Genomic DNA, 23,129 nt, shown 5'->3' with positions numbered 1-23,129 from the left:
CCCCCCCCCACCCACCCACCCCCAGTTCTGGTTTCTGTCTTAGAACCTGAATGAACTGTGAACTGAATATGAGAGTGGCAACAGATAGAGCTTTGTAGTCCAGGCACGGCTAGTAGTGGCCACTACTTTTATTCATTCTGTATTCTATATTCATGGCAATGAAAAGCAGAATTTAGAAGAAAAACACTGAGTCTGTCCTGGCCGCCAGTCATTTGGCATGGTGTACCTGTGGTCTGGACTCTGTCTGGAGTTGGAGGCCTGGTCCGCACCCACATTGAAAACTGCGGTATCACATGCCGTGCTAATGCCCTTCAGCTAACCTCTAGTATACACAAACGCATGAGCGTGTAGACGAAAATATGGGTTCAATTAATCACTTCCGAGAACTTTAAAAGTTCTCTTTATTGTTCTGTAGATCTTGGGCCTGTGGTGGGAGGAGTTTAATGATCTCTCAGTTCATACTAGGCCAAAGTCATTATGGTGTTGGTGGAGACGCAAAGAAACGAGTCTATCCAAAGCCTAATAAACAAAAGCTTTGTGGGCTCAGAGTTATTGTTTTCTGTCTTCACTTGTTGTGTTCTCTTGAACTAAATATTGAAGATTATTGTGCTATGAGCGGAATTCATGTTTTGAAATTCAGTAATCAAGAAAGTGTGTATCATAGGGTCTTATGTACAGTATGATTGCTTAAAACAATTCATAGTAATGCACGCCCTCTCACAGCTTAGAGATGATTTATTGAAAATAGATGCAATAACTAAGTAATACTGACAGTAATTTATTTTAATTAATGTTAGTAATAGTAATGATAACAATTAGTGGTCAACCGATATTGGTTTTTTGACACCTGATACCGATATCTTGGAAAGCAGGGTGGCCGATTATAAAGCCAATATAATTTTATGTAATTTAATTAATATTTAAGACATTTGAAATCATTTGAAAATGGAATAAAAAAATAAATGTGTAAAATAAACATACTTGTACTTTAGATGACAAGTATTTTTCACAAATAAATATTTAATAAAAATATAATTAAAAAGGAAGTAAGCACTGTAACCAACAGGGCACTCAGTATTCTGGGATTCTATTGCATTGGAAATCATATTTTTTTCAAATAAAGCCATGGTAACACTCATTTTACATACAGCACACAGTGGAAATGACATGAATATGGCAGTGAGCAAATGCATATAGCGGAGCATAATTTAAAATCACGAGTTTAAAGTTTGTCGATCGCACATCTCCAGTGAAGCTGAGCTTTGCTGTTCTCAGCGACGTCAAAATAAAAGTCCCAACTCAAACGCATCGGCCGAACAGGAAAACTTATTGGCCGATGCCAATATTTGAAAAATGCCAAATATCGGCCGATATATCGGCCGTGGCGATATATTGGTCAACCACTAATAACAATACATTTATATACAAAAATTATTTGTATGTTAATATTTTTGTATTTTATATTATTTCATAATTTTATATAGGCCTAACAGTTGTTGGGCCATTCAAGAATGTCTGCAGTCTGTATTCATTGGCCTATGTTTAGCTGGTGATCTGTAAAATTAGTTCAGCTTCCTGGACTTTCCCGTTTCCAGTGGTGTGAATGGTGATTTATAAGGAGTGGAACATGTCTGCTAGTCCTGACTGAAACTGAAGAGGTGTCTTACACTCTCACACACTGACAAATAATATGCTGCTCTGAACCTGATGCTGTTTTCTCCTGTGTACAGTATGTTTGTGTATGCTTGTTAGCACGTTATTGTCACACTGTATGTACTTGGCTGTGCTTCAAGGATTCAGAATAAGATAAGTTTGAAAATCACAGAAATAGTTCACAGTCCACATTTAAAAGTGTGTGTGTGCATGTGTGTGTACACAGCACATGTCCCATGCTGTTTTGCAGAATGTAGTGTGACGGTCTAAGGTCTAAGATCAGAAATCTGCCCATTTCTTCCTTTCGTTGAGGAGCTGTCAGTATGTGAGGCAGCACCTGCCATCTGCTGCTTCAGAAATAGACGGGGCACTCCGGACATCTTGTTGGCAGCTGGACAGAGCTTCACTTTTCTAGTGATTTCTCCCTCTCTTATCCGACTCGTACTCCTAATCTCCAGTGCTGGATGATGATGATAATAATCATTCAGTCCTCTTCTGAGCACCTTTTCCATGTCTGCATTGATCGAACATAAACAAACATTATGAGACCAGAGTAGGGCTGCACGATAAATCGTATGCGATATTTAACAAAATCATGATCATATTTTGCGCATGTTTTGCGCAGCTTGTCGGTGAACAACGGCTCTGTGTGGTAAATGCTGCTCCATGTGAAAGCCCGCACGTAATGGAGATTTACAGCTGATTAAAGAACCGGCTTTACTGACAAGATGCGCGTTAAATATCGCATGTGACTTATCGTGCAGCCCTAGACCAGAGGAAAGCAGTCCATGTTAAATCTGTTTTTAATTAAATAGTTAATATATTATTATAATATTTTTTTTTTCATAATTATATTCATACATTTGTAAATGTATAAATTACAACAGTATAGACTAGTACTAATTCTACTTCTTGTAGCACTGTGTATATACAGGCATACCATGTCTTCCTTAACAAAAAAGAAGTTGATTTTAAGAGTCGTTTTCATTGTGGTAGGTCTCTGAAAATGGCATAGGCCTCTATACAGTCATAACCGATGACCTCATGTTTTGTAGAGAGCCTGGCATTCTCTGGCTGTGCTGCTTTAGCTCAGTATTGTTCTTCAGCCTTCCTGTTTTCTTTCTCTTTCACCAGGCGACATGAAAACTGTGTGGACGGCATGCTGAGACTTCATGCAGTAACTGAACCCAGTGCTGCTCAGAAACGAGAAGATGAGCTTAATGCACATTACAGACTCTGTCTGTATCCTCAAATGCCCTTGTTCAAAACCATTCTCAGATTGCACAGTCTGATGGATGGCATATATTGTTGTGATATCACACATTCGAATGCTGTTTATGAGGAACTTGCAGTGCTATAAGGAAGTCAGTTTTTTTTAACCACAACATCTCTGTGTCCATGTTTTTTTCATCACTCTGTGTAAGATTACACTGATATTCGAACACTTTGTTCTCGAACTCTTTTAGGAGAGTCCTTGGTTTAATTTTGTAATTGACATATTGTGATATATAATAAGAGTATCACTTTGTTAGTGATTGTGATAATGCATACTTTGAGTCCCAAACTTCCACAGATCACTTCTCTGTTGGCATGTAGGTCAATTTATTATTGTATTCCTCGCCTTTGAAATGTCTAAAGAGAAGAGTGACAGACTAGGCCTACTCAAGGGTTTGTGGGCACAAGCAGTGTGGTTCAGTCTGCTGTACACCCTTAGCATTTGCTAGTTTCGTGATGATTTGTGGTTGCGTGTGATCTTCAGCACCTGTGAGTAGAATGTGGAGCCTGTGTTTTTCTCTCTACTGCCTCTACAGGCAGATGGGTGTGCAGTTCATAGATCATTCCCGATGGGAACACGCACTGTCCTCTTTAAGCTTTCCTCTTTAGGATACAGCAGGCCAGATCGGTGTCCGCAGATGCTATTCTGGATGTAAATCTTAGCAGGTGGAAATTTGTTTTGCTATCAGTGTTGGTCTTAGATTTGTTTTTTTTTGTTTTTTTGGTGTTATGAGTGGGGTTGCCAACCGGGACATCCCGTATTTTGGGCCTAATTGATTTGTCCCGTACGTGACTTTTTATTTTTAAATTTAGTATTTTTTTGTTTATTTTGTCTTTGTTTTATTTTTTTATTTTATTTATTTTTTTTACATTTTATTTTTATTGTTTTTGTTTTGTGTTGTGCTTTGTTTTGAAAACAAAAACCTGGCAACGCATTTCAAATCAAACTGTTAGTCAATAGTACATAAACTTTTCTGAAACAAGGCTGAATCGAAAGTTTTCCGCAGGCTGCTAAAATGTATTTTCCCTGCAGCGATACAGCTTGTTCTCTTATGGTACTCCCGAGGATATATTTCAACAGTTTAATGCCTGTTTTTGTTTGTTCGTATTATAATTCTGGCTTTTAAAACCACTGCAGGCTGTTAACGGTGGATATTGATTTGCCTGTGGGCTAAAGAGCAAAGCTGGAGACACATATTCCACCGCATTAGGCCAGGCATGCCTGCTATTCTCAGGTCATCTCACACTATCTGAAATAAGCCCAGGTTTATCATCACAGTCTGAAATTTGATACGCTTTGAGCAGCCAGATGGGTTTTTCATTCTTTCCTCTAAGCTTTTCCTGTGCACACACGGGTCAGGTGGTGCAGTCTGCTAACTCATTTAAAATCCCTCCTGCTTGAGTTTCCTACAGTGATGAAAGCCATTAGTCGTCTTGCATCTGTACCCAGGCATCCTAGCAGGAAAACCACCATGTGCATCTTTGTGTTTTTGCTGTGCCAACTTCATCCACCCTTGAATTGGTTTGTCAATTGTCTGCAGAAAGTGAGAATTTGTGTAATTGATTCTGTCTGGAATATCCTGCCGAACCAGTGTTGTGTTTGTGCGTTCAAATGAGTTAAACATCCAGTCAGACTTTGGTTTTGATGATCACATGATGACATTCAGCTGACATCTGCTGGAGTGGTTTGGGGATTAGGGTCAGGACATTGTTTGGGAGGAGTGAGTAGCACGTTTAGTTGTGCATTTGTATAATGAGCGGCTCTCCATTGGCTGATGGGTTGTGGTCTGCTGAAGTGTTTTGTCCAGACATAATTGGATGGATTGAGAGGTTGTTTTAAGTGGTTATTCACCATTTCAGCCACCTCTGTACCAATTAGCCTCATGTTCGCTTCAAACTGTCATTCACAGTTTTGAGGAGGTTGGCATGACTAGACTATCCTCAGCCATCTGATTCCTCTTCAGATATGAACAAAATGCATGTACCGTATACTGTACCCCCTTTTTTTCCTTTTTTTACATTTTTTATATAAGCACAGCGTCACTTACCTCTATGCTCGGTTTCACTGTTGATGTACAGTATATTGAATCTTCTCAGGCCTAATGTCTGGCTTAATGTCTAATTTACAAATCCTAATGCTTTCATTTAGAGTCTTCCACATGTTCAGCCAGATTTAAGGGATTTTAAACCATGAATATGTGAATTTTTAACAGTCTAATGGCATTACAATTGTCACATAATTTGGTTTTATATTTCAAGACTGAAAACAAGGCACATGTCTTTGAGGGAGCAGTACAAAATTAAATTGAATAACGCAGATGATGGTTCTTATTTCTGTATGCCACTGTTCAGTGTGGTGGTCATCATGGTAGCAGGTTTAACTTTTGCTATGGCTTGAGTTGTGCTGATGTAGGAGACATTGATAGAACGGCAACATAAGATCATTAGAACTCTTTGTGTTTTCTTTTAATGCAAGGGTGTTTTCCTTAGAGGTTTTATGGACTTTAATGAATACATAACTGCACTTTGAATGCAAAATCCTTTCGCATTTACCCTTTCAATTGAAAATAGCAGAATGAAACCTGTCTGCGTCACACTGATACAGAAACAGACATGAGTGACCCACACATGTGCGTATGTGAGTGAGCAAGGCCAGGCTTGCCGGTTGTCCACCTGTCTTTCGGCCCCCGTGTTGATCTTCCCATCTCATCAGTGTTCTGATATGACTGGGGAACACGGTGCATGATGGGAGAGGCATTTATAGACCCTCTGTGCATTTTGTTCCAGGAAAGAGGGGCAGAATGACTGCAGTAATGTAAATCCCTGTGTGTTTTACCCACTGCTCCAGTTTCCATTTGGCCTTAGGTCAGAGGTGTAAGCGCTCTTTATTTAGCCTCTCTTTCTCCTGAATGACACAGGTCTGTCCTCGGTCACATTGACCATGTGAGGATGCAGGACTTGAGGAAAGGACCTGCTTTCACCAACCTGGGAACGTATCAGTTGTCTTTCCAAACAGACACACAATTGACCAGCCTGCTGAGAAAGATGCCTTCTCCAAGAAAACTTTTTAAGATACAGTCTATGGATGGTCCTGCAGATTTGTCCTACCCCTTAGCCTTTTGATAATATTTAATATCTCGATTTATGTATTTCCTCCGAAATGGCTTATACTAGCTTTGATGTTAACTGCTAGCTTCCTCCTAAAAATAAAAATTGTATTATTTTAAAACTAGATTTTGACCAAAAAACTTTAACTTAGGTAAATTCAGTTTAATTCAAGAATATTTGTCTAAAGTCAAGTTCAAAATGATCACTTTCACACTGTTGTTCCGTAATTGAACACAGGGAAGAATATTTTTTAATCAAATGAAACCCTGAATCAGAAATCTATTTTCATAAATAGTTTAAACTGATCCATATAAATAATTGAATTTACCAACTCTATTATTATTTATGTTTAAATCTGAGTCTTATCTGTTATACTCAAGAGATGAGCCCTTTGTCCGAATATGTCTACTAATATGCCTAAATATGGCTACTAATATGCCTGTGCGAAAAATGGTATGTGAAAAGATTCTTTAGTTTGAATACCCAGTAGTAATGCACAATATTCGATTTTTGCCGATATCCCGATATTTTTCAAATAATTTGTTAACCAGTGCCGATATTTATATTTTGTTTTGAAACAACACAAAGTCTCTCCTGACTTAAAAAAATTTAAAAAAAATTTTTTAATGAGAGATGTTTTTTTTTTTTGTTGTTAGATGCAGTTGAAAGCTTAAATGTTGATTAACATTAATAGATGGTCTGAAGCAAAAAAGCTGTAAAAATTCTAAAAATCTTTTAGAGGTCCCTGTATTTCAGTTTTCATAATCCATTTGAAAACATATATTACACATTACTGAATAAATCTGTATATATTATATTATTTAATTTACAAGTGTCATGTTTGTGATTTTTATTGATGGAAGCTATAGCTTCTGACCTTTTAAATCAAAACAGACTTGTGATTTTATGATATCAATTACTGCTTAATTTATTAAGAAACACAATTATCTTAATGTTATTTGTGTATTTTACTTGTCATTTTATTACAAGTAGGCCAACAGCGCCCCCTAAGTATCTGCTGATGCTTACATTCTAAGCCTTTATCGGCCGATTGCGATCACATTCCAAAAATATTGTGCATCCCTAATAGGCAGTTATATTAGGTGAATAGTAGCTGAAAAGTATGACATTCATAGTGTTCATCTGTTGAACACTTAGCCTGACTATCCCATGAGGCCACAAGAGAGAGAGTCGTGAGTGGCGGAGAAGTGACGCAGCTGACATCGTAAGACAAATGACAATGTAGTATGAATGCAATTAATTTGCAAACCACACATGCTGCCGTATATAACTTACTTTTTTTTTTAAGTCTTGCAGCAAGTTCTTCATCAAATGTACTACCTGCTCTGACAGTATGTGATTTTGGACACATGAAATCGTGATGTTAAGTTACTCACCAGCGAAATTATTTCAAATAGTCCTGTATATTGAATATTCCTTATATACTTTCTAGTCTCATATTCGACTTGTATCTCTCTGAAAGAAGTGGCTCAGTACCCAGCCCTCCCCTCTCATTTCCACTGAATAATAAATTAATTCTGTGAGATTAGCCGGTGTCCCAGAGGTGCTGCGGGGAGATTTACTCATTGCAGGGGGCTCAAACGGCCTCAACTGCAGAGAGCCTCATGCTTAATTAGACCATTGACTTTTTATGTGTAATCCACACCTCTTTCCCTTCTTTCATCCATCCACCCATGCATTAAAGAGGGAAAAACACCACATTTCTCCATTTCTGGGCTGATGGGTCATTTTTGTTGCAGCGGGAACAGGAAAGGTTATGTTGTTGTTTGGATTGTTGCTAAGACAGCAGCGTGTGCATCCCATTCGTCAGTCTCTTTCTCTTTTTTTTTTCCGCCCACCCAGCCAACTGACCTCGCCACCCTGCGCTCTGCCGGTGGAATGTGTTCGTCTGGATCGAATCAAGGCCTGAACACGCTGGCCAACTCCGAGTCAGTTGAGGGGACTGCAGCAGCAGCTGGCTTTCTGATACCTATAAATATCCTACAGTAGATTCCTGCGGTCCCACAGCCTTTTGGGCCGCTCACTCCCAGGCTTAGCATTCTGATGGTGTGGTGGTGTTGAGACGAGGGTCGGCCTGAATGTTTGGGACACGCCAAATACCAGACAAGCCTTTAGATTCCTGTTTATTAAGACTGCTGGGATATGTAGCAACCTGCTGGGAGGACAGCATGCGTGTAATCTGTCAGTGAAAACAGGATTAAATTTGATTTGAACCTTGCGTGAACAGAAAAAAAGGGATGAATTATGGGTAGTCACATGCAACAGATGGACCTGCTGATCCCAAACAAAGACATTTTTGAGTCATCAGGTTTTTTTTTTTACACAGGCCCTGCTGAGGTGAATGTGTCCGCTCTCTCAATTGTTGAAAACAAAAATAGCCCCCAAACAAGTGTTTTACAGTGGTGGTGGAGCAGTTATGCACATGTGACTTTCATTTCTCATTGCACAGACATTTCATTCAATCAGATGAATGGAAATGTTGGACATTTTAAATGTTGGTTTAGTTACAGTGGTGATTTGTGGCTTTTTGGAGGCTGACTCAATCTCTGTCGTTTGATCGTATATGGTGTTGTTGATATTTGGTAATAATCAATAGTTTAGAGCCATTAATAATGATTGTGTGCAGGTGAGCAGTTCACTTTGCATAAAACTATCACAGTTTAACAGTGATTGATTCAGTTTCTCAGCTATTAATGAGATCCAGGCATTGTTTTTTAGCGTTATTTACTATTATAAAATGTATTAATATTTTAAATGGACTTTTATGGTTATAATTTCAGGTTTCATTTTAGTTTTTATTAAGTTGAGTTTATATTTCTATTTTGCTTAAATTTTTCTCTTTTTATGTTTAGTAATTTTAGTATGTCAACTTAAACTTATTCATTTTAGTTGATATGGCAACATTTCTAAGTTTTTCATCGGGTATTTGTATTTTATTTTACATTTGTTTAACTTTTTTGTCATTAAGGGTGCTATTTAATGCTCCATTATTGTGCCGTCTGTTACAATTGGTTTGTTAACTGTTGTGTGTTTGTTTCATAGCAGATTTGAATGCATACACTCAGCTTTTTTCTTTACTTTGAATTTTGAGTACACATTAAAGATCCTGTTATTTCATTACTTTCAATCATTAAACACAGAACTGTAGTGAAAATTTTCATTTATAATAAAAAACAAAATATATATATATATACAGTGGGGAAAAAAAGTATTTAGTCAGCCACCAATTGTGCAAGTTCTCCCACTTAAAAAGATGAGAGAGGCCTGTAATTTTCATCATAGGTATACCTCAACTATGAGAGACAAAATGAGAAAAAAAATCCAGAAAATCACATTGTAGGATTTTTAAAGAATTTATTTGCAAATTTTTAAATTACAAATTTATTACCATAGTCTAATTAATGAAAAGTATGTCAGCCATCTTGCCACCTTGCACTTGGTCAGTTACTAGGTGTGTCCTCTAAAGCCATAGTATGTAACCCTTCTGGATATAATTTCCAAAAACTGACATGCTGTTTTTGTGGAAAAAAAATATCACACTGATTTTCCCCTGTCTTTTGCAGCTATTTTGAACCCCAAGAACCCAAAGGAACCACCAAAATCCTTCAGCTTCGACTACTCGTACTGGTCTCACACCTCAGTAAGTCTCATTTTCTCTCTTTCTCCTTCTGTCCTTTTCGTGCTCTTTCTACTTTTTCCGCTGAGCTGGCTCAGACAAAAAATGTGCATGTGGTCAGATTTACAGCTGTAATTAATCATGCCCTAAAATAAAGCCTGTATTAACGTGTTTTGTTCTCTTTTCTTAATTTCTCTGCTAGCCGGACGACCCCAGCTTTGCGTCACAAAGCCTTGTGTTCAATGACATCGGGAAGGAGATGTTGCAGCATGCTTTTGAGGGATATAACGTCTGTATTTTCGCCTACGGCCAGACCGGAGCTGGCAAGTCCTACACCATGATGGGAAAGCAAGAGGAAGGACAGGAAGGCATTATTCCTCAGGTATGTATGTAATATCACAGCTTAAGTATCACCTTAATGGATCCAAAGTAAAAGACATGCTTAAGAGCTCAGCAGCGACTGAGATGTTTCTGATCTCAAAGCAGACATTGCCAGAAGACATTAAGACATTAGCGCTCCGTCTAGCACGTCCGGCAGGGGTAGAGTTATTTGTGCTCTGTATCGATCGCTCTCTCTCTCCTCCCTAATGTGCTCTTTTTGTCCCCCTCCCAGCTCTGTGAAGACCTCTTTGAGAAAATCAATGACAATAACAATGAGGAGATCTCGTACTCTGTGGAGGTGAGCAACAAACACATCATGACTCCTCGGTACATTCCTGTGACTCACTTCACACACTCTCCATCTGTTGAAATGCTGTTTTTGTTGTGTTACCTCACTGCTTACTAACTCAGTAATGGGGGATGATGGGCTTGTTCAGAGCCTTACTCAAGTGTTCAATAATTGAGAGCTAGTTATATCTCATTTTTATGTGCTCATTGTAGGTGGCTTATATGGAGATATACTGTGAGCGGGTGAGGGACCTGCTAAACCCTAAGAATAAAGGGAACCTGCGTGTCAGGGAACATCCTTTACTTGGGCCGTATGTTGAAGACCTCTCAAAACTGGCCGTCACCTCTTACACAGACATAGCTGACCTCATGGATGCTGGTAACAAAGCCAGGTGAGAGAGAAGAAAACTTGTTGTACTTATAAGTTTTTTTTTCCCACTTTGGGTGCTGCTGTTGAAGGATAGTGGTTAGATTTTTTTGTCAAGAGGGAAATGGAAAAGTGTTTTGTTTCATCCAGTGATACTCTGACTGATAGTCATGTGTAAATGTGACTCTTGGAAGGAGTAACACGCTTCTAATCCTCCCGTGCTGATTCCCAGGGTTTATTTGTGGAGAATGTGACGTGTAAAGCCTGTTTCTCTTAAGAGCATCCCACCCAGTGCCATATCCGGCACATGAGCTGCGTTGATGTCTTATTCCTGCACTTACTAGCACTTTCCAGGATTATTCTCTCACACTCTGGTGATAAGCATCTAGAGCGGTCTATGAACTTCCAAAGCAGCCTTTCAACCTTTTTCAGGCCAAAAAAAAGAGATGATTGGTGGATAAAGAGAAAAGGACAGGCCTGAAATAGCATATAATACCATATTAATGTATTTCTATAAATTTTTGTGTTATGATTCTTATGTTGCAAATCTATTCAAATAATCGTTCTTGATATTTTAATTGTACTTTTAATGTGAGATGGACAATGGAAGATTTTACTGAATTCCAGTTTTTAACTATAATTATATTTTTGTTTAATGCGTATTTTCATTTATTTATTTATTTATTATTATTATTATTTATGTTTCATTTATTTTATTTATTTATTATTTTCTTTTTAAACATATTTTTGTTTAATGCATAATTAATTTTTTTCCCTCTCAAATTTACTTTGACATCATGGTTCAATCTTTATTCTTGTATTTTTGTAATGCATATTTTTATTTATTTTATATTTTGTTTATTTATTCTTCACAAAATTACTTTGAGTTCAGCATTGACCCCCATTAAAAACCCTAGTTTTATAGTATGCAGCTTTACACAGATGTTAAAAATAAAGTCAAGAAATGTAAGAAAATACTATTACATTATGTAATATCCATTAATATCCATTGTATATAATTATACATTTGTTTTACTCAAATAATTATATGTATGTGACACCTATGACGCTCATTTCGCTCTCTGTATCTGCAGAACTGTTGCCGCCACCAACATGAATGAGACAAGCAGCCGCTCTCATGCAGTCTTCACTATCGTTTTCACCCAGAGGAAGTATGACAGCGAGACAGACCTGTCCACAGAGAAGGTTGGATATTTTACACCCATCCACAGCCATTATGACATTTCACGAGCTCAGATTTGTCCTGCAACCCAAAGTCAGCAAATCCTGTACCAAGTAGAAAGAAAAAGGGACCCGTCCCTCTCATCCTGTGTTTGTGGGGCTCATTGTGTAATTGCTGCGGACACAAAGATTGCTCTATGAGGTCCACAGGCACAATGGCTATTGTACAGAGCTACTACATTAGATTCACTACACAGGTCTCGCCTCAGCCTTTGCTCTAATATTAGTCATCTAGTTTGGCAGCGAAATCGCTGGCCAAAACTCAAGCACGGCAAAATGAAAAGATAACCCAAGCATCCTTTAGCAAAATTAGTTGTGCATGCATGCACCAATGATTTTACAAGTACCCTAAAATTATTGGATGATTTGAATTATTTAGTTAAACAAGTGCTTTCTGAATCAGTTTGATTGAATCATCAGAACAAATCATTTGGACAAGGCAGAAATACCTACAGTATATGATGCTATTGCTAATAGACTTATGGGAAACAAAAGACTCCCACATACATAGTATGCCATACTGAAGAGGTTTTTAGTGTGTGTTGATCAGTCTAAAAGTGTCTCTGCTGTCTGGTTTCAGGTCAGCAAAATCAGCCTGGTGGATCTGGCAGGAAGTGAGCGTGCTGACTCAACAGGGGCCAAAGGAACCAGACTGAAGGTACAGACTAATTTTACAGCCTCTCTCGAACTCCACCAACACCTGCCATATGTAAAAGTGACTGCAGTCTCCTCCACATGCCGCAAATATTCTGGGAATGTGACATGCATGACAGAACATAAAAATCACAGCTATTTTTTATTCCTTTAAGGGTTTGATTGTTTTAATTGCAAACATATTTTAAGCTGAAATGTATTCATTTAGATGTAATCATAAAACTGACTATTCACCTGTTTGTGCTTCTTAGGAGGGAGCAAACATCAATAAATCTTTAACTACGCTAGGAAAGGTTATTTCAGCGCTGGCTGAGGTGGTGAGTAGTGTTCAATACCTGTCTCTCTCTCTGCCTGTTTGCTTGCATGTCTTCAGTACTATAACTCTGTGTGCTGTCTGTCTCTCTCCTGGCAATGCTTCCCTTTCCAGGATAACTGTACCAGCAAGGTAATCTTTCCCGGTGTACGGTCACTAACCACTGAACCGTCTCGATCTAAACCTATCAACCTTTATCCATGTAACCTTTTGTCTTAAAAGTGTCTTATTCTAGTCTTGATGTCTCATACATCAAGTCATTTCCTGAAGCCCCTTCGTTATTACAGCAGTAGCTATATTTACCTGCTATATTTCAACATGTTTTACTGGCTGTTTTGAAATAGAGCAAGAAGAAAAAGAAGACTGACTTCATTCCTTACCGAGACTCAGTGTTGACATGGCTGCTAAGAGAGAATTTAGGTATGGATGATGATCCATAATGATTATGAATGATTGTATCAACTATGTTGCATGGGTATTATAAACCAGCATTTAAAATAGAACTGACTGTATTTCAAAATAATTCAACAGTTCTCTATGTAATATGATAGGACTCTTAAAGGAGTAGGTCACCCACTTCATTATTTAAAACAAAAATTTTCTTTTCTTTTCTTTTCTTTTCAGCTTGACAGACCCAATCCTTATTCACTGATTTTTTTTTTTTTGGGTGAACTGTTCCTCTAAATATGATCTATATTCAACAGATTGAATTAAAATGTTCTCATACAATGCCAACCAATAGCTATTAAAGGAAAATATTGCAGAGGTTTAGCATTTAAAATGAATTTTAACCATTTAAAACAAAATAAAATTACACTTGTGCTTTCTTTAATGGTCTGTGGAAGATGCGTCCTTTAAACTCATTGGCCTGTCTTGGATCAATACTCCAGTCGAAAGAAACTGCATTACTGCATTACTAGGTGTTTCTAATTGTTTGCGTAATTGTGCTTGTCCACCAGGAGGGAACTCGAGGACAGCTATGGTGGCCGCCCTGAGTCCTGCTGACATTAACTATGATGAAACGCTCAGCACACTCCGGTAAGAATTCACGTCCTACTCCCACTTCCCATTAAACAGTGTCTCTTCCATTCTTAGATAGTCTTGATTTTGATAAGGGGACTCTTGTGATCTCAATGGCTGTTTGGATCATTGTCATTGTTTGCTCATTCACAGATATGCAGACAGAGCCAAGCAGATCAAGTGCAATGCAGTCATCAACGAGGACCCCAACGCCAAACTGGTGCGGGAGCTGAAGGACGAGGTGACGCGTCTAAAGGAGCTGCTCCATGCCCAGGGCCTTGGGGACATTCTGGACAGTAAGTCGAGGCACAGCGCCCCCCAATGACTACTTCTATACATGCCCAATTGCCAGGCAAATAGGAGGTCACTTACTGTGCTCACAAGTGGCAAATTCTTCAGATCTGATCTAATGCTGCAGTCTCGCCCAGTCTGCATTGTCTTCATGTTGTTCCTTCTACGTCTTCATTTAACCGTTTCATCAACATGTGATGGAGAGTAGGGATATGATGGATAGAAATCACAATACTGTTTTCCAAAATCCAAGTCCAGGAGTGTTTCCATCTCATGTTTGTCTTCACAATATTTTGTCTAGTCAAATCTAACTGCCTCTGTCAGTCAATTCCTCTTCTAGTCCTCTCAACTCTGACCTTCTCCTGTTATTCCTGCTTTCCTTCAGTCGAGCCAATGGGGGATGATTACCTTGGAAGTGGAAGCAAATGTGTGTATATGCTTGACGGGGCCGCATCCTCTCGCTCTTCCCTTTTGTTACCAGTAGCTTATTCACTGCTTCTGGAATACAAACGTGTCGGCTTTGCATGCCTCAGTTTTTTTTTTTTTTTACTGCAAGGAATCCCAGACATACAACAGATAAATATGCAATGGACTGAATGGGTTAGATTGCCACTGGCAGGCTTTATGCTTGCTCTTACCCTAATTTGATTGACTGTCTGGCATGGTGCAGTCTTAATGGCAGACTTTTCTCCAAATAAGCCCAACCCCATGCTACAGCATGATAGATCAGATAGACTGCATCTGGAAGCACTTAAAGGGATCGTTCACCCCAAAATGTTTTGTTGTCATTAAATCTTTATTGTATTCTTTTGTGAAGCCCAAGAATGTTCTAGCTTCAGTTCCATATAAGGAAAGGTCATTTATACTTTGTGTAATGAACAAACCAAATGGATAATTTTCAATTAAAAGAAAGAAAATCAGTTTTGGACTTCCTCAAAAAAAATTTTGTATGACGTTCTGCTGAATGTAAATTTGCTTAAGAAGCAGATTTTTAAAATATAATATTGATATATACACATGCGTACAGTATGCATTGTAAAAATTGATGGTAATTTAATAGTGTAATGTTAACATGTCTTTTTAGCGAATGTGTCTTGAATTAAAAATCAACATGAAATGGCATTGGAACCCCTTTTATCTCCATAATCTGAAAAAATAACAAATAATAATGAATGATGAATGTTCAATTTAAATCGATTTTGTCTTGTTCCATTTGGTTTTCCACTAGTTTTAAACTAAATGTATTATGGTTTATTCTTAAAACAAATAGAATAAGAAAAAATCCTTCACTTTAACAGACCAGTTATTCACAATAAAGAATATTAGTGAATAATAACTTAAATTTTGTTATTTTACTCAAATAATCTATTGCATGACATTCTGCTTAACGTTAAAGCTAAAAGTTTTATGGTTTGGAATGACGTGGGTGAATAAATAAGATGTTCATTTTTAGGTGAACTATCCCTTTCATATCAAATCTCCTTTAATCTTGTATTTTGCTGTTTAATTGTTATTGTCCTTTATTGTAAACTTCCTCTTTATTTTCTGCCTAGTGAGGTTTTATTGTGTCATTTAACTGTTCATTGCAGGTCACGATATTAACGATGTTAAAACAATGATCTATCGGAGAAAAGGTGCATGTTTTCATAATCTTACAAATGCAGATTAGCAGTTGCAGTGGTAGTGTAAGAATACGTAGCTGCTTTTGTCCAAGTGTGTCTGAATCCTCTTCCTTCCCTGTTATTCGTATCCTCTTACGCAAGCTCGGTGTATCTTTTCAAAAGCTGCAGAACTGAATCAGAGCTCAGGTGGCTATTTGCTTTTCTATCTGTCTGGGAGTTCTTGATTTGCGCTGAGAGATGAACGCACACTGTGCTTTCTACCGCTACAACCATATGGCAAGCGAACATTTTCACTTGACCGAAATGCTTGCCATGGTCTGTGTGCTAGCGGCCTCAATCGCATCATCTGAACGCATGAACAGTAATGTAATGCAGTGCTGTTACGCCGCCATGTTGGCCTAGTTGCTTCAGGAGAGTCTTTTCAGATAAAATCCAATAGAGTGAATATGCAGCAGAAAGCTCGACTGAACTGCGTCAAAGCTCCCTGGGAGAGGTTTCGTAAGCACAGTCCCCTCCTAGTCATCCTTCACAGTTTTGAAGAGCTTTGTGGCACCCAAACATTGACAGCATCATGACTTTAAGAGCGATGTGTCGTGTGGAAAAGACGTTTTATAGCTTATATCTGCAGCATGTTATCATACTGCTCTTCCAGCCCCCCCAAGCCTCCCTCTCCTGGTTTGTGACCTTTATGCAATCCCTCCACCCCCATCTCTTCTCTCACATCTGAGAAGTGATGTCAGTTTTCACCCAGGTCAGAATCAAGTCAAACTGATTTATCACATTTAAAAGAGCTTGTATAATCGACTGCACTGTTTGCAGGTCACATGTTGTTGAATATTACATAATTGATTAAATATAATGCATGCTACTATTAAAAACTAATGCCATTTATTGTCATAATGCTTAAAATAAGTGCATACTTCAAAAATCCTATTCTTAATTACCGGTAGTGCCTTTCAAGTAAACTATTTACATTTAATCATTTAGCAGACACTCTTATCCAAAGTGACTTAAAAATGAGGGTAATAGAAGTGTTGTGACAAGTCCTGTTTAGTCTAACGCAGTATACATGGCAAGTTTTTTTTTATAATAATAATAATAAATAAAAAATGAAAGTAGATAGAAAAGAGATAGAATAGATAGTTTTAGAGGGTGAAGTTATTATTATTTTAATAATAATTAAAAAGAAAACAAGTAGAATAGAAAGAATTGTAAAAGAATAGAGAGCACTAGTGTTGGAGGATAATTTTTTTTCTTTTTGTTTGTTTGTTTTTAATAAATAAAAAGAAAACAAGTAGATAAAATAGAAATAGAGAGTTAGTGATAGATTTTCAAGTAAAAACATTATTTAAAAAAATGATTGTTAATATTTTGTTCTTAATATGTAATATGTTCTTAAAGTTAAATTGACCTAAGAAGCAAAATTGTATAAAATATTACCATCCAGATATTAAAATTTTAAATTCAGTGTTTTAAATGACAATTTCAAAAATAATATGTACTGTTGTTAAATTATGCTTAAAACAAGGCAAATTGACCTAAGATTCAAAATTGTGTAGAACATTATCTACATATTAAAATATTATATACAGTGTTTTAAAAATGACAACATTTTAAAATACTATATACTGTAGTAGAAATTAATATTCTTAAAACAACAAAAACTTTCCTAAGAAGCAAAATTGTCTTGTTCCATTATTTTTTTCATTTGTTAATTTAAGCTATATTTAGTGAGGTTTACAACTAAAGAATTGCCAATGGAACAAGACAAAAATGCTGTTAAATTCTAGATGCATTCCCTGAAACAAGTCTTAATAGCTTGTTTTAAATATGACAGAATAGGATTTTTAAAGTAATGGGGATAGAAACCTGAGGTGAGAACTGTATCTGACTCTCTGACTGGCGTGTTTGTTGTAATCCTTTGACGTGAACTGTGTGTCTTACATTGGTCTTTCCTCCTCTTTGTCCTTTTTCTTCCTTCCTTTCTTTCTGTCTCCTGTACTCTCTCACATTTCTGTCTCCACCACTTTCGCTTCTTCCTCCTTTGCGTCGCCTGTCTCTCCTGTGTGGCTCAGACCTGAAAGATATACACAACAATAAGCACAGATACTTGCTTGCCTCAGAGAACCAACGGCCTGGCCATTTCTCCACAGCACCAATGGGCTGCCTGACAGCCTCTCCGTCCTCAGGCTCTCTGTGCAGCCAGGCAGGGCTCCAGTCTGTGTCAAGCATCCAGGAGCGCATCATGTCCACGCCGGGCGGAGAAGAGGCCATCGAGAGGCTGAAGGTACACAGACAAGCATTTTCCAAACAAAAGAAGAGTCAAGGGCTTAAGTGAATAACCATTTCCGGGCGTCACAGAGGTTTCCTCTTGAATTAATCAAAACTAATTAGCTAACAATGTGTAAGAAGATAATGGAGGTGCTTCAGGCACCTGCTGACCTTTTGCATTCAAAATGTTCTACTCTTAATGATTTGCATGTTCTCATACATATGTATAAAAAAAGAAGTCCTACTTTCCTACCCACCATTACAGACTCTCTGTAAATTAGTGAGATAGTAAAGGAGGAAAAGAGAGAGAATAAATAGACGTGGCTAGAGCTTCCAGGCATTAGTTTCCATAGTTACGGGCAGCAAGTGGCTCGCACCAGTGACGTCAACCTCCGATGCAGTTCGGCAGAAAATCAGACAGAAATAGACCTGGTCTTTTTTATCAGCCAAAAATATGGATGTATAATAATGTAAGAGCATCCTTGACAATACCTCAGTCAATAACATAATCAGATGGAAGTCAGTTCACACACAAACCACTCACTACATGTTGCCTGTGATTCCCTGCATACAATCCTTTTCTTACTGGTCAAAAGTTTGGAATAATTAGGATTTTTAAAATGTTTTTGAAAGAAATAAATACAATAAGATGCTGAAAACTAAAGTAATGGCTGCTGAAAATTAGCTTTGCCATCACAGGAATACATTACATTTTTTAAATATATTTGAACAAAAATCAGTTATTTTAAATTGTCATAATATTTCCCAGATTTTCTACATAAAATTATTCCAAAATTTTGACCAGTAGTGTATATGTATACACAGTGTTTGGGAGTAATTACATAATAAGTGTTACTGAGAAAATATGTAATTAAATTACAGTTACTTCTGAAAATGTTAGATTACAAAGGGGGTTACATCTGAATGTTTTCTCACACTTACAGATTTGATTGATTTCTTTCCCAAATTGCATTGACCGCTCAAAAATATGAGAAACCATTGTTTCAGGAGTTTAGGACACCGAATATGGCACATTCTTATTTGATAACCGTTTTAATTTCCTATTTGGGTTTATGTAAATGCTTTATTTTTTAAGATTAACAGTTTTTTCCAAAGCATTGTTAGATGCCAGTGTTTCCCGTTTCCTGTGCAAAGATTTGATTTCAAAAACGTGATTTCAAAATGATTAACATTTGAAAAAAAATTGTTTAAGAAATTTAGAAAAGTAATCAAAGTAATCAGTAACATTACTTTAATAAAGTAATTCAAATAGTTACACTACTTATTACATTTGAAATAGGATAACTTGTAATCTGTAACCTATTACATTTCCAAAGTAACCTTCCCAACACTATACACGGATCTAATATAATGATAATCCAGTCTTCCTAGTCCTCTGTAGTTATCTGGGTTGGTCAGAAAGATCAGCTCACAGGTTACTTTCTACATGAACAGATGGCAGGGGTGTTAACTCTTTAGGAAGGATCTAGAGGGAGCTTCCTGTCTCTTAGGCCAGATGGTTCTGGTCTTCTTCCTGGACAAGGACAATAAGGGCCAGACACAATAGAGGAAAATGAGCGTTGAGCTTCCCGTATTTAACGGTGTTTACTGCTCTTGACCCCATGTCAGGCATTTGTCTCATTGCACGCAGACTTATGGTCTGGTTTTGCCCTTTTAGCTATAGGACCCTGAAATTTATGACCTTCCCACAACTTGCAATGTCTGACTTAACATATAGCAAAATGTGCTCCGACACTGAGAGCAGAATAAGCCTCTTAGTATTATACACAGTTCATGCGGGTCACAATGGCAAGTGTGTGGAAATGGCAATCTGGAAATGTTTCTTGAGCACTATATCAGCATATTAGAATGATTTCTAAAGGATCATATGACAGACTGAAAATCCATCCATCAGATGTATAAATTATGTTTTAAAATACATTAACACCAAAATCAATTTTTTAAAATTGTAATAGCATTTCACAATATTGTATTTTTACTAGTGCTGTCAAACGATTAATCACAGTTAATCGCATCCAAAATAAAAGTTTTTGTTCACATAATATGTGTGTGTACTGTTTATATTTATTATGTGTGTGTGTATATATAAGTACAAACATGTGTGTGTGTATATATATATATATATATATATATATATATATATTAAAAAATATATAAATATATATAAAAAAATATATACATTTTATGTTTATATAATAAATATATTTATATAAATTATATGAATATAAATATATACATGTAAATATTTTCACTATATACTGTATGTGTGTGCTCTTATATATACATAATAAATATACACAGTACACACATATATTATATAAACAAAAACTTTTTATTTTGGATGCGATTAATTGCGATTAATTGTTTTGACAGCACAAATTTTTTAATGTATTTTTGATCAAATAAATGAATATTGGTGAAAAATCTTATGTTCCAGACTTTTGAATGCTAGTGTAGATTATGTATATAGTCTGTCTATATTTGTGCCAGCAATATTTAGACATTTCAGGTCTTGTTTTATACCTCACAGCATATATTTCCTTTGAAATATCCCTCTTTGTCTGCCGTCCCGCAGGAGTCAGAGAAGATCATAGCCGAGCTGAATGAGACCTGGGAGGAGAAGCTGAGGAAGACTGAGGCCATCCGTATGGAGAGGTCAGTGAGGGTTTAGGTGCCATCTGGCTCCCTTCCTATTGTCTCTGTGCCCATACCATCATGCCCATGAGGAGTGTCTTCTACGTGCCTGTGTGCTCAGCTGGTGTCAGTCTGTACCAAACCTAAGCAGCTGTCAAATCGCACGTAACACACTGACCTCAACACTAACATGCACATTCAAATATTCAAGAAATATTTTCCAGATGTCTTTAGTGCTAACTGCTAAGGTGTTGAATGTAATGTCATTCAGTATGGGCCTGATGTTTTCCTTCCCTCCCCTCAGAGAGGCGCTGCTGGCAGAGATGGGAGTGGCTATACGGGAGGATGGGGGAACCCTGGGTGTCTTCTCTCCTAAAAAGGTACAACACATGTAAACTCCTCTTCATCATTAATCACCGTTACTGTCTGCACCAGTCACCTCCTTCTCATGTCTGGGCCTTTCTTTCTTCGTATTTCATCATCCATCATTCTTCTTCCATTCCTTTTTTTTCTTTTATCTTTTGTTTTGCTCGCCTCTTGCAATGGAATCCTATTAGTTTGGTCCTGATAGGCCAACGTCACTGTCTATTGAGGACTTTAGTGTTTATTCTTCTAATCAGGTTTGTAGAATTCAAGTATATTTTTCCCATTTGCATTTTTTAATTCCTACCAAAAAATAAATAAATAATTAAATAAAAATAGAGTTCATTTAGCAAGCCATAGTTGTGTATTACTAAATACTAGTTAATAATATTTTCCCACATTACACTTAATTTCATTTTATGTACAGATTATGTACAGCGTGCTATAGTGTTTCCTGCATCAGTTTGCAACATGACCGATTTTGACAGATTCAAAAATGAATGACTCTCATGAGTCTAAACAATCAGTTCTTTTAATAAATAGGACAAGAAGTTTTCGCCTTTTGGCATTATTAGTTAAATCCATCAGAGCTGTTACTGATTTAACGTCTGGCTGGATGTTGATATGTCAACATGTAAAGACACCTTTTACAACAGATTTGTGTTATGTTGTATTTTAATAAAAAAATATATAATTTGTTTATACATATATTTCTAACTACAGAGTAGGGACTGATGTTTTTGCTTGCAAAACAATGTCCATTGTGTGCCAGAAAGCACATTTACCATAATTGCGTTATGTCTTTTTAGTATTCCACCCTAAAACACATCAACACAGTTAGCCTGAATCTAAAACAAGGCCTCTCCTCCCTGTTATTTAATTGTTTTTATTTGCCTACTTATTCATGCTTTCATTCAGTTTCTCTCCTCTTTTTCTCTGACGACATCTTGTCATTTTGACTGTCAATTAGCTTTACGTTGAAAGGCCCTGTGAAGTCTATACTGACTTTAATGGGGTATTTTCACCCAAAAAGGTTGGTATAGTAGTAGATTATGACGTACAGTAGTTTGTAGTTATTTACTTGATAGAGATTAATGTAGTGCATTATCAGCTTTTGAAGAAGCCACATTTAATGGCTTTCTGTGAGTCATTATAAATCATTGAAATGGCATTTAACCTCGTTATTTCACTTTTTAATTGGCCCGTTAATGTAATTGTAGTTTTAGTGACAGTCACTTTTGTGTCTAACATTATCATTGACCCTGCTTCCCTACAGACCCCTCACCTAGTGAATCTGAACGAGGATCCTTTGATGTCAGAGTGTCTGCTTTATTACATCAAAGATGGAATAACAAGGTATGAAATCACTTTCAGAACTGTCAGAAATTTCTTAGCTGTCTGTATGTTGCACTGAGGCATCTTATGATTGCTACATATCCAACCAGTCAAGGGTCCTATAAAGGACATGATGTTTTTTACTGCTTTGATGTAAGGATTTTTTCTACATCGCCAATTAAAATAATAGACTTCTTTATCATTTAATATATATATATAGTGTTCCTGTGGCTCAGCGGTAGAGCATTGCGTTAGCAGTGCAAAAGGTCGTGGGTTCAATTCCCAGGGAACACGCATGCTGGTAAAAAATGTATAGCCTGGATGCACTATAATATATATATATAGTTTGCTGTGAGATAAAAAAAAGCTGAAAACTTGTTGCATTATACTTGGTTACGGTTCTGTAATGTGGATGTCAGAGTATTTCTGCGTTAATTAAAATAAATTATGGTTACACTTTACTTGAAGGGGTGTGCATAAGACTGACATGACACCTTCATAATCTTGACATGACACCTACATAATCATGACATGACACATGTCATGAATATGACGGTTTTTATGCATGTTTATGACAACTGTCATTAAGTGTCATTCGCTCAGTTATGTCATTTTTAATGCAAATATGACATTATTTGACCTAACCCTAACCTA

At 37.0% G+C, this 23,129-nt stretch overlaps 1 protein-coding gene across 1 annotated transcript in view; it reads left to right on the top strand.

Annotated features, from left to right (window-relative positions):
• The window catches only part of kif1b (kinesin family member 1B), an 82,920-nt gene that overhangs the window by 23,596 nt on the left and 36,195 nt on the right, over positions 1 to 23,129 (top strand). The window contains exons 3-16 of the mRNA XM_016257018.1: positions 9,621 to 9,697; positions 9,876 to 10,055; positions 10,287 to 10,352; positions 10,556 to 10,734; positions 11,804 to 11,915; positions 12,532 to 12,609; positions 12,857 to 12,922; positions 13,263 to 13,338; positions 13,878 to 13,956; positions 14,092 to 14,234; positions 18,005 to 18,138; positions 20,719 to 20,798; positions 21,082 to 21,157; positions 22,417 to 22,496. Coding sequence (XP_016112504.1) covers positions 9,621 to 9,697; positions 9,876 to 10,055; positions 10,287 to 10,352; positions 10,556 to 10,734; positions 11,804 to 11,915; positions 12,532 to 12,609; positions 12,857 to 12,922; positions 13,263 to 13,338; positions 13,878 to 13,956; positions 14,092 to 14,234; positions 18,005 to 18,138; positions 20,719 to 20,798; positions 21,082 to 21,157; positions 22,417 to 22,496 — 1,426 coding nt within the window. The remainder of the gene's footprint in view (positions 1 to 9,620; positions 9,698 to 9,875; positions 10,056 to 10,286; positions 10,353 to 10,555; positions 10,735 to 11,803; positions 11,916 to 12,531; positions 12,610 to 12,856; positions 12,923 to 13,262; positions 13,339 to 13,877; positions 13,957 to 14,091; positions 14,235 to 18,004; positions 18,139 to 20,718; positions 20,799 to 21,081; positions 21,158 to 22,416; positions 22,497 to 23,129) is intronic.

Source organism: Sinocyclocheilus grahami, unplaced genomic scaffold (assembly GCF_001515645.1).
Source record: "Sinocyclocheilus grahami isolate Dianchi unplaced genomic scaffold, SAMN03320097.WGS_v1.1 scaffold29.1, whole genome shotgun sequence".
Lineage (NCBI taxonomy): Eukaryota > Metazoa > Chordata > Actinopteri > Cypriniformes > Cyprinidae > Sinocyclocheilus > Sinocyclocheilus grahami.
The sequence above is the reverse complement of the archived record's forward strand: the minus strand, read 5'-3'. Positions and strand labels throughout refer to the sequence as shown.